This window comes from Mustela nivalis (genome assembly GCF_964662115.1).
Source record: "Mustela nivalis genome assembly, chromosome: 3".
NCBI classification, from domain to species: domain Eukaryota; kingdom Metazoa; phylum Chordata; class Mammalia; order Carnivora; family Mustelidae; genus Mustela; species Mustela nivalis.
The window spans coordinates 129,071,794-129,084,173 of NC_139022.1; the positions used below are offsets into that span (position 1 = coordinate 129,071,794).

Below are 12,380 nucleotides of genomic sequence, written 5' to 3' on the forward strand. Positions count from 1 at the left end.
CCCTCAAATATATATCACTACAATGGCGAGTGACTGACTTTAATTAAAGAGAAGTAAGGGTGATGTGATTCAGACCATTAGATATGTTGTCAGAACAAATCAAGTTCTGATTTGTTATATTTAGGTATTATTTAACATTGTTTTGTAACTTGATTTTAATGATGTCTATAAGTGAGAAAATGGAAGAATAAACTCCGTGTACTTAGAATATGAGATCTGGGCAATGGGAATTCATCCATATTACACATATTACACATCCAGAATACACAACCTTTCACAAGATCAGACCTGAATCTTCTTCCTCTTCCTCATATACATTGTTTTGTGTTATTTCTTGATATCTCCTGCTGTGTTATCTTATTATAACTAACTACATTTTCACTAGGGCAAGACTTATCACTTTATTCACCACTTAGTTCTGTGTTTATAGTCTACAAACAGTAAGAAGGGAAGCTATTTTATGAAATTCTTTGTCAGTCAGTTAGTGATGTGCCAGTTGATAAAGTTACTAAGTAACTTTTGATTCTGATCTACATTGCTGCAAGAAGAAAAAGTTTCTCATCTCCCAGACTCAACAGAGCGTCTTACTGCTAGCTTCACAAACCCTATTTCAAAATTATACTATGACTATGTTATGTTTGTTAATGTGGTTATGCTATAGTATGTTCTACTCTATTCTAGACTCCAATCTAGTTTCTTATTTCAGATTTAGATAGAAAGAGCCATACAAGAACAAAGCTACATTTGTTACGTCTAATCCACTATTCCCCTGTTAAATAATTCCAGTTTGAAGAAAACTATGCCCTCATCACACCATCAAATCTAAAAATTAGTGGAGTATTGTATTTTATTATCTAATAAGCTATACTGACCAAGTAAGCAATGATTGTTGAATTTTAAAAGTATAGCATTTTTCAAAAAGTAGTATACATATGATCACATTTAATTCTCATAACAAATTATAAAAAATAATTATCTTCATATTACAATAGAGAAAAAAGAAACTGAAAGATTATTTCTCCCTTATGAATTTTCTTATTGACATATTCTTTGCTATTTTTATGATGCCACATCTTCTAATATGTTAATAAAATAGACTATTAGAAACTTACCATATTGATAGCATTCACTGGACCGATGCTATTCACGTACATGTCTGTATGAATTAATGTTGGTTTCACTGAAAGAGAATGACAGATATGTGCATATGGAGAAGCACAACATCTTAATGCTTTAGTCTGTGTTACTCAAGAAGTAAATTTATTTTGCTGTATTAGAAGTGATTTACTCACAACTAACTTGGTGTCAGTAACTAATTCACTACCTATAAATAACGATTTGTTTTTCCCAAAAAAATCTCCTTTTAAGCACATAAATGCAGTAACTAATCATATTAGGGTTTGAAACTGATTATTCTTTACAATTGCATTAAAATGAACAAATAAGAAAACACTGCTCAGATTTTCTTCCACCTTCTCTCAGATATTTCAGATAGATCTTTAAGCCCTAGAATCTATTTGGGCATGGTAACCTGAATTGACCCATGTAGAAAAAAAAACAAAACTACTTAGTGATCCAGAAAAAATATTCATTACAAACATGAAGAGCAACAAATATTATGAATTGTTTTTGAAACATTCCCCTCTGTTGATTCCTGCCATGACCACTTTATCTGCATACACCTCAGCCCACACAAAATCAATCTTCTTCAATGACTTATTCAATTGTGTGACCCATCAAATAACATGAGGAAACCATATGGAAACCCAATACACACTTATTTGTCAAAGAGGACTGATATTAAAAATCATGTAGTATGCCATCCATGACCAAATGGACGTTCTCCATTTTCATTTAAGATTTAATGAACAAGAATTCCTATCACCATTCTGTGCTTCAATTCAACAAGGATGTTTTTCTCATCTTTATTCACTCTCCCTTAAAGTGCCATGCCGTAATTTTCTGTGTTGGATTGAATTCTTCACTAGTCCGGGCATCGATACCTCTGCCTTCACCCAAGTGAGGCTGCTTCACTGCCTCTGAACTTCAGGCTGGACCATCTAACTTGTGTTGGCTAACATGCACAAGTGAGTATGGTAGTTCTAATCCTAAGCATTAACTCTTATGTACGAGCCTCCACTTTCTTTCTTGCTCTTTGTTATTTTCATGAGAAGGATACTCCTAGTCTCCTGGTCCCAGGAATAGAATGAAGATACAGGTTTCTTAAATGATCAGCCCAAACCTGGCTTAATTTAGATGAACTGCTCCTGGCAAAGTGTTAAATAAATGCATATTATTATATGCCACTGAGATTTGTGATGTTTTGTGGCACCGAGTAGGTAACTAATATATCCTTTCTTTACCATTATTTACATGTTTGTTTTTGATGTTACTTCATAAAGAAGTTGTCACATTCCTTCCACAGCCTTTGTCTCAGATATCTAGGAGAATTTGAATTTCCAGCTCTCACACCTCACTTGAAGATTATGGATCCTCTTCCCTCATTTTGCCTTGATCAATGTTTGTTTATCAATGTTATCAATGTTTGTTTCTATCTCTACCATATCACAAATTACTTGAACATACCTCCTATATCAGGCCGAAGTTTATTGTCATATCCTTCCAGGAGATTATTTAAAATGACAGTGACATCACCTTCAGGAACTTTTGGAGTCAAGACCCATGTTTTGTTAGAAGCATAATCTTCATAGTCGTCATCAGATTTTTGGCTAGTGAGGCTAAGAAAACAAAAATGTTGGTCAGGAAGCAAAGAGACTACATCCAAAAGGATTTTTTTACTCACAGACCACCGGGGAGAAAGGAGAAATGAAATAGGATTACAGGAATGTATTACAACGGATGATAGTGAAATTTTTCACTGAGGCTCCATCTAGCTAATTACACAGCACAGATATAGATTTAAATTTATTAAAGTGTACTCTACAGTTTTCCAGAATGCTCTGTCTTCCCATCTGTCAGTATACTATGTTTTACAAGTGATTTTTGCCTTTTCCATTGTTGATGTTCTTCCTGTCCACCTAGCCAATCTCATGAAGGACTTACTAAGAAAAAAACATTTTTGTGAAAGTGATGTGTAAATGATCATAATGTAGTCTCAGAATTCAGACAAAATGTCTACTTCTTCCTCCCTTAAGAACTTAACTTGCTTCAACCTATTAATGAAAGCAAGAGACTGATAATTAGATTCACTCCCACAAAGCGCCAGACAAGCCTCTCCCCTCTCAATTGAACTACTAAGGAGAACTTAGTCTTGCTGCTTTTTCTTCCCCCAGGGTGTGTGTATGTGCATTTTTTTCCCCTCACTTGCACTGAAAGCAAGGGCGGTTCATTTATCTTTGATTGTTAAGAACCTGGTACTATGAAGAAAAATGTAGCTGGAGATTCTAAACCACTCTTTGTTATAGCAAAAGTTCCTAACCCAGAAACTCATGCTAATATTTAATATACTATCATTGTGCAATTGAAATTGCCTACTTTGAATGATTGAAAAACTGCATAATATCCTGTGACTCAGTTTTCCATGCCCAAACCTGTCTGAAAACTCCCACAATTATGGCCAAAAGTTAAGGCTGACTTTGGAAAGATACTGAAATTCCTGTATCTTGCCTCTCCCCCTTGCTCCAAATTCCAACTCCCCTCTTCCCACCCCACCCCCACTCAAGAGAATTATAGGATTATATTTTCCAGATCTAGGGGCAATACAAACCTTACAACAGCTGCCATTTTTATCAGCATTCAGTGAATATTGGTTACTTCTGTGGCTTATGGTAAAATTAAAAAAAAAAAAAAAACCTTAAAATATGAAGTTCCCCATCCCCATTTCAGTTTATTTACATAAATACATGCTACAGAATGGATCTTATCAGAAATCAAACCACTGCCATATTACCCTAAATACACACACACACACACACAAACCATATTAATCTTTCTTCAATCTCACTCATTCCGTTTATATATATAAAGTATATGTGCGTATATGTGTGCATATATAGATAAGTAGATGACTCCATATGGTAGAAGAAAGCCGATTGCGTGGTTAATCTGGCTTGAGAATGAACACAGAAGCTGAAGTTTTAAGAGTAATCACTGGCATGGATCAATTTAGTAAGCAAGTAATCTCCTCTTTTATTCCTTTAAAGCTTTATACAGAAGAACCATTATCAAAACTGAGCCACACATCTGCATCAAACCTCACAGAGCCAGTCTAACGTCTGGCACTTCAATTAGCAGAATGACTTTAAACAGCATTTAAATTTCATAAACCACCCATACAGGGTATGATGGGCCGGACAAAACTTCAAGAAGCTCTCCAAGAAAAAGGCGCTGGTATTGGCAGAGGCCAGTTCTAGGAAAATCCTTCTTGGACCTCAATTCATCGTTTCTCTAGAGTGTTGCTGAATACTGCCTAATAGAATTTTCATTCTACGACCTAAATCTCACTAGTTTAAGAAGGGGGAAAAAAAAAAAAAGCTCTCTGACCAAGAGATTTTCAAACCCTCCAATAACTGAGAAAAGAATGTGGTTGGCCCACTGGATACCATCATTACAGAATTTTACCACCATTTAATTTGTTCATGCAAAAGTGTCTTAAAAAAAAAGCTTTCCCTCTTCCTTTCCCTCCCCTCCTCTGTGTCCCTTTCTGTATCTGTCTTTCTCTCTCTCCCTCAGACAAATGCACCCTATTAAGTTTCTTCAAGGGAAGGGAATAGATATTAAATCATTTGGTTCACACTTATAGCAACTCCTCATACTACCAAGTAAATCATCCCAGCATGAAGGTTCCGTTTTACTGTTGCTACTATCATCTGGCAGAGTAAAAGGAAAAATACATTAAGTGAAAATAAAAGAGATACTTGCATAGAAGTAATACTACTTTCCAGAACCGCATCAATAAATCTTTAAGAATCAGCATCTATTAGAGGCCAAAACAATAAACAAATAGATTATTTCATATAAAAGTATCCATGGTAGATTTTGTCATAATTGGGGTTGCCTACTTAGCCTGAGAGAGGTTAAAAAAAAAAAAAAGTTGAGAAATTAAGAGTATATATTTTGGAGTTAAAAAATACTAGGTTTGCTTTCTAAATGGTTTCTATCATTTACTATTTTATGACCTGGGGCAAGTTATTTAGCCTTGCCAAACTTCACAAAGTTTTCATTTTTAAAATAGAGTTAATGCTAGTTTTTTTTTTTTTTTTTTTTTTTATTATTGTGTGTGTGTGTGTATGGTTACTTTTTTTAATCTTACTTTTGTGTATGGTTAAGATAATGGTTACTAAGTGCTTCACACAATGCCTGACATATCTCCCTGAAAATAGGTCCTTTATAATTATTGTTATAAAGTGACCACTGCTAGATTTATAACAGCTCCAACCATGCAACCAAAACCTGAATCTCCAGATTCTGCTTTCAGGCTTTTATCTAATACGTGCTGAGAAAAACTAAAAACAGATGTTTTCCAGAAAGAAAAATAATGAACCCCTACATTATAAATAAATGAAGTTTTTATTCTCCGGAGTTTTCCCAGCTGAGTTCTAAATTAATGGGGCTGATGCATAATCTGGGATTGTTTCCAAATTTGCCTTAAAAAGAAAAAAAAAAAAAGCCTCTCTCATTTAACGTTGGCTGTTTTCTCTAGAATTCCTTAGAGTCAAGACCTCCGCATTTGTAGGTAAACTGTTTAGGAATAATGAAGTCTGATCATTAGACAAAGCATTCTGTGGCATTGTCAACCCCACAAGAAAGCCTGGGCAGAAACAGATTGATAATGATGCAAGAAAACGGACAGTTGAGTGCACCAAGTGCAAACATAAAGTTGAATTTCTAGCTATAGCCACCTATCTGAATTTAACAGTCTTTACAAGAAGTTATTTCTTGTGCCCTTTCGTTTAACAAAGTAATCTTCTAAAAAGAGAACTAAAACTGAAATTGGTCTTAAAATACCTTACCATAATGAAAAACATGTTTTCATAGTCTGAGTGAAAATTTGTCAAAGACAGTACCAGAAAAGGTTGTAAAGTTTTCATCTTTGAAAGCTTTTTTAGAAATGCTAGAAAGACATCTGCCTAGGATCCTTGGACCTGTAGCATGAGCAATGCTAGGATATTGCTAGAAATGCAGAACTTTGGGCCCCCTGAGACATCTGAATCAAAATCTTCAACAAATCTTCAAGTGATTCATATGCATATTAACTTTTGAGAATCTCAGTCACAAAGTGTTTAAACCAGTGTTGTCTGTGTGTATGTGGCAGAGAAGGTGGAGGTGAATGCCGAGGGTGGGGGGGAAGGAGTAGGTTTTTCAAAATACATATCCCCAGGTTCCTGCTTTAAATCCTGTGTCTCCATGCTGTAAATTAGATTTTTCCATGTTGTAAATTAGATTTTTATTTTCATATTTCCACTTTCAAGCATGATTTGAATTTATGCATGATTACAACATGTAATAAGCTCGTGTTCAAAATCAGAAACAAAAGCTGATTTTATTTAAAAAAATGGCTCAGAAAAACAAAAAAAAAATATTTGATAGTTGCTTAGGGAGATGTTGTTCCCAATTATATAAAAGAGTCTAAATATTTGAATTTTGGCACATATTTTGTATGTTTGACACTAAAGGCTAATCATGCAGTTTATAGAATTTTAAGTTTTATTCCATGTACCTCAGATTTCCACAAATTTGATAAAGATTAAAGTTTTGTTGGGGGGGAAAAGCTAGCCACCTTACCATCTCAGAATAGTATAACAGCAAACATTTGGGTGAGATATAAAAACATTTGTCTTTTCATTCAGGTATTTTAAAAATCCATTAGTACTTGGCATCATAAAGATAGAATATATATTTATATATATATATTTTTTTTTCTTTCTCTGACATAGGTAAGAAGAAAAAATTATTCATCTTTAAACTGTTTTAATTAGTGTTTCATTCTTTCATAGTTTTAGTAATATTTTGTTGGTACAAGTTTTATTTTTATTTTATAGGAGCAATGAGTTAAATGCAGGGCATTGTATATGTCAAAATACATCAAGATATATAGGTCAGTAAAATGAAACCTTGTGGATCTTTTCTATCAAAAATTCCTATGCATTAGATTTTCTGCTGTGTTAGTATTACCTCTACTTTGAATCTCCACTGCTTATATGACCTAAATCTCTATTCCTTCCTTTTACTACTTTCACAAAGCTACCCTTCTACCCCACATTTTCATCAGACCATAGATTCCAGTGAGGATCCTCACACTTCAAAAACATCAGTAAGAGAAGAACGTGTTGTCCCTTATGTGCTCATGTTACCTAAGTTTGCTAAGTTCCAGAAACTTGGCCAAATTCCAGTCTAATTGCATGGCTTGTCCTTACTGACTACAATCTTTTCTTCTCTTCATCTTCCACACCAATATTTGGCATGTCTTATTCCTTCTTACATTTGAACACAAATATCACCTTCACATAGAGGTCACCCCTTACTGTTTTATCTAACTTTGTCACTCACTCCACCTTTCATAATGGCTCTAGCCAGTCCCTTGATTGCTTCATAGCATTTGTTACCATGTCCATGTATTGATTTGTTTATCATATGTCTCCATTCCTAGACTATAAATTCCACCAGTGCATGCTTAATTAAGATGTGGAAATAATAAGTGTTCTTGCTAACCAGTTTTCCTAAGGTAAATAATAATACCAATGATAGCTACTTTTCAATATTCACTATGTCCTAGGAATAGCTTTAAGGACTTCACATACATTCTCCCAATCCTTAAAACACTGATATTCCTATAATTATCTGCATTTTGCCAGTGGAGAAAAACAATGATACTTACCAACAGTCACTTCAGTTGGCTAAAACCAAAATGTTTAACCATCATGCTGCAAGGTTTTGAAAAAGAAATTGGGTCCAAAGAATCTGCTACTGTACATTCATCAAAAAATAATATCATCCAAAATAAATATTGCTCAAGCTAATTTTCCTTTAGGGCAATAAATTAGTTTATGTCCGAGCTCAATAAAAGTATGGCACCTTCAGCACAAAGTTAGTAACATTCAAATATCGTAAGCTTTCTGTTACAGATACCAATAATTTGATCTCCCCATACTGAGGAATAAAAGCAGAGCTCACAGTTTAACTTCACGCATGTGATAAACTGTCTCATAGTCTTTCTCACCTTGGAGAGCAATGTACACTGCAGGGGCAAGGCATACATATCAACCAGTTCATTTTAAAGGATGTCCTCTAGCCACTGCAAAAAGCAGACTTGGTAGAAAGTGTCAAAACAGGTTTGAAAAGTGAGTATATGTCTCCAAAGACACAGGGAACACATAATCCCACCATGGGAGGAGGGGACGCCACTCTGTATCACCCAGGACTGGGAGCTCTTGAAGGATAGTGTGGTATTCTGTGAACAAAAACACTGGAGCACCAATTACTCTTTCACACAGGGTCTTTAGTGGCCTCTGGGATTCTCTACCTCCCAGTAAGGACATGTAAGTAACCAATGCAGAACCTGTTGGGAAAGGTGCTCTCTGCTTGTGTATGTACACATGAGTATGAATATTCAAAAAGAGGAGAGATACAGCAAGGAAATAAATCCCCAAGCATCAATTCTGATTATGAATTGTCCTAATTATGATGACTTCCTGAGCTCTTACCAGGTCAATTTTTTAATATTAGGTTCATGGTTATTGGTAAATATGTTTATTTGACCAAGTCAGTTATGAGACACAAATATCCAATATGTAAACGCAAACTGTTTCTTTTATTAGCAATCACCAATGACCCATATCAAATAACTGTCTGTGTGGTTTTATTACCTAAGTTTCATTGCAAGTATCAGGGCATTCAAACCAAATTGGGAGGCACTGACATATATAATCACAAAGCTTAATGTAGGATCAGCTGCACAGTGCTCTAGATGGCTTCGCAACTATGTATGTGAAAACTCAGATTCTTTCCAGCTTACCCTTCTATTCTTCACAGTGTCAACTTCCACCCAAACATGGCTTGACTATGCAGTCAAGAGATGCTAACAACTCCTTACACCTCTATGCCTCCTTATTTACATCTATGAATAGAAATACTCTTCCAGAAGTTTCTTCATAAAGAAAAGTCCTCAGAGAGTCTAATTTTGTTCATCACTAGCCAATACATACGAATTCATACAAATGAAACTGAAATCTATGGTTAGAGGATGAGATTATGTTAACTATTTTCATCTGATTATCTATCCTATCATCAGTATCCAAGATGGAACAGCTCCACCAAAAGCATCTGGACTTCACAGATACCAGTGAAAACTGGGATAATTAATAAAGCAAGGAGGGGAAATGTGGAAAAGGCAACCACAATATTCACTGGGGTCAAACAGTTTACACAGGAAAAAATCCATCAGTGTGAGGTCTAGGATTATCCCTGAAGTCCATTTTCCTTGGATTATCCACCCTTTTTAATCTTTCTTAAACAAAAGTGGGAGAATGAGGAGCATCTAGGACTCATTCACTGCTGGAAGGAAAACATTTTGGTATTATCTGGTAATGATCATCACCTTCTATTTCATATCCCAAAAAGTCCATCTTTAGATTTCAAAAAGAAACACATGTTCATTTCTACTCTAACACATGTATAAGAATGTTTAGTTGCTTTATTAGTATTATTAGTAATAGATGTGAACATAAAACAAAACATAACCCAAACAGATGTGAACATAACCCAGTATAATAGATTAATAAAAGATGGTATATTCACAAATTTAAATATCACAGAATACAAACTGGTGAGCTACTGCTAAATTCAGCAACATGAATCTGAAAAAAAAAATTGAGCAAAAGATGTTACACATACACTCACCCACACACATACATGCTATGTTTCTGCTTATATAAAATTTAATAAAAGGCAAAATTAAACTATAGAGCTGAAAGTCAGGACAATGGTTTCTTTAGGGGAAGAGAAAAAAGAAAATGAGGAAGGAAGGGAGGAGGTTTACTAGTGTGCTGGCCATGTTTTATTTGCAGTTGTGGTTTGAGGTTATATGGATTTTGTGATGAATCATTGAGCCATATTTAGGTCTTTTGTACTTTTCTATGTTTTACTTCACAACAACAACAACAACACAGCACTATAAAAAATTAGGTTTAGGTGTGAGTGTTACCAGTAGAACATTAGGTTCCTAAGAACAAGAAATATTTCTGTCTCCAACAGTATCATTTTCTGAAAATTTGCCAAGTGTCTGGCACTTACCAAGACACACAGTGAATACTTTCCGAAATACTGGGTGAATCAATGAGAGTATGGGTTATTTTTTAAAATGTAGTGTTTGTGGAAATTTACATGGAAAAATTCACTCTTTAAAGGTGCACATGTGTAAAAATTGTAGCTAATACTAAAATGAGCTGCCTATATAACATGCCATCACATGACTGCCATCACTTATGCTATAATTCCTTGTGCGTAAAAACTCAGGTTACATACATTGAAGATATTTTTGAGAGTTAAAAATAAAGGAAGGCCAAGGTTAGCCCCAGAAAGCAACTGTCTGTAACTGTTGGATAGAATAGAAATAAAAGTGTTCACGCTAAATTGTTGTAAGAATGTCAATAGGTACAAGAATTCTTACGGTATAAATAATGATATTTATAATGATAACTATGGTCATTAAGCTGACAAATTCTTAATGTGTTGCTTTATATATAAAGTTCTTTTATGTGATTTTTTTACTAAGTGATAAAAGTAACATTTGGTTTCTTGTTTGTATATACTTTGGCACAGGGTAGAAGCTATGGCTTCAAAACCTCAGTGATCCTGGGAAACTGAGACAACTTATCTTACACACTATATATTCAGGTGGGATTTTTAAAAGGAAGTGGAGCCATAACTATGTTGGTCCCATGCAACATTTTTTTTTCTATGAGGTAGCAGAACTTAGCCACTGCACTTGTGTTATTATTGGACCGTGACAACACCGTGATGATATACTAGACCAATACAATTTGGAGGGTTGCTCTTCCCCATTCTAGAAACATACATGGAATGCACACAGAGTTGCTAAATTCTGACTATGGGAATCCAAGACCAACTTTAACCACAGAAATATGTAAACTGTAGGCTAATGCCAGAGAAGTTTGTAATTTTATACCGTCAAGAAATACTCTAAGAAGGAAATATTTTGTATTTCTTCCTCTGTCTAATAACTAATCATTTACTAGGAATGCACAATGTCAAGCATATACTGAATGCTCAATGCATTGTATAGACCAGTCGTCCTTACCGGAACTGCATGTTGTAATTACCTAGAGAGCTTTAAAAAAAAAAAAAAAATACCAGCGCTGAAGGCCTGCCTCTTAAGATACTGAAGTAATTGATCTAGGATGGGACCAAGACATTGGTGTTCAAGAAATTCTAAGATGCAGCAAGAATTAAGAGCTAGTGCAAGAGAGTATAATAGAGCTCTCAGACTTTTTGCTAAAATAAGTATCACTTTGGTGATTACTCTCAAGAAAGTCAAATGTCACTTAGTAGTGTTTCATTGTGCACTGGACGTTCAAAATAGCATCACCCTCAAAATTTATGTCCTATTAAACTTATCCCATAGGGCACCTGGGTGGCTCAGTGGGTTAAAGCCTTTGCCTTAGGCTCAGGTCATGATCCCAGGATCCTGGGATGGAGCCCAGCTTTGGGCTCTCTGCTCAGCAGGGAGCCTGCTTCCCTTCCTCTTTCTCTGCCTGCCTCTCTGCCTACTTGTGATCTCTGTCTGTCAAATAAATAAATAAAATTTAAAAAAAATAAAATTATCCCATATCAGTGGTTCCTGGAACTTAGGACACCTGTCCCTGGTAACCAAGACAAATTTAAGTGTTACGTAAGAAGAGCAGTAAGACATTGAAGCACATAATTTGAAAATGTTTCCCTTTTTAATTTTAACACATTCAATTATATTAAGGACAACATCTCGGTTTATTTATAATTTGTTTTTAATCACATTCTCCAACTTACTAATCTACTTTCTAAGGAGACCATCAAGCTCAGTACTTACAGCAGAAAATTTGGTATTAAGATATGATAACATTGTACTGGTTTCATTGTATTTATTTTGCAGTTGTCTTGTATTATGAAAAGTAAACCTGATTTTCCAGATTTTATTACTGTAATTATTAAAGGTAGTAAATTAAATAATTACTTTAAAAAGATATTGGTTTTATGAAAAATTTAAGTAAAATAAATGACAGGTGTCACTTTGATGTGGCAAAAACCATGAAGGTGGCCAGATTTGGGAGATAATGCCTTATAGGTTTATATTTCTTGGTCCTTCAATTAATTACTTGAGATTCTTTTGTGCAAAGCACAGTTGCAGTTGGAAGTAGGAAGTTCAA

At 34.8% G+C, this 12,380-nt stretch overlaps 1 protein-coding gene across 2 annotated transcripts in view; it reads right to left on the reverse strand.

Moving 5' to 3' along the window:
• Nucleotides 1-12,380, reverse strand: part of GABRG2 (gamma-aminobutyric acid type A receptor subunit gamma2) — a 105,176-nt gene that overhangs the window by 73,265 nt on the left and 19,531 nt on the right. For both annotated transcript variants that reach the window (XM_082724353.1, XM_082724352.1), the window contains exons 2-3: nt 2,587-2,738; nt 1,113-1,180 (exon numbers count right to left, since the gene is read on the reverse strand). In XM_082724353.1, coding sequence (XP_082580479.1) covers nt 1,113-1,180; nt 2,587-2,738 — 220 coding nt within the window. The remainder of the gene's footprint in view (nt 1-1,112; nt 1,181-2,586; nt 2,739-12,380) is intronic.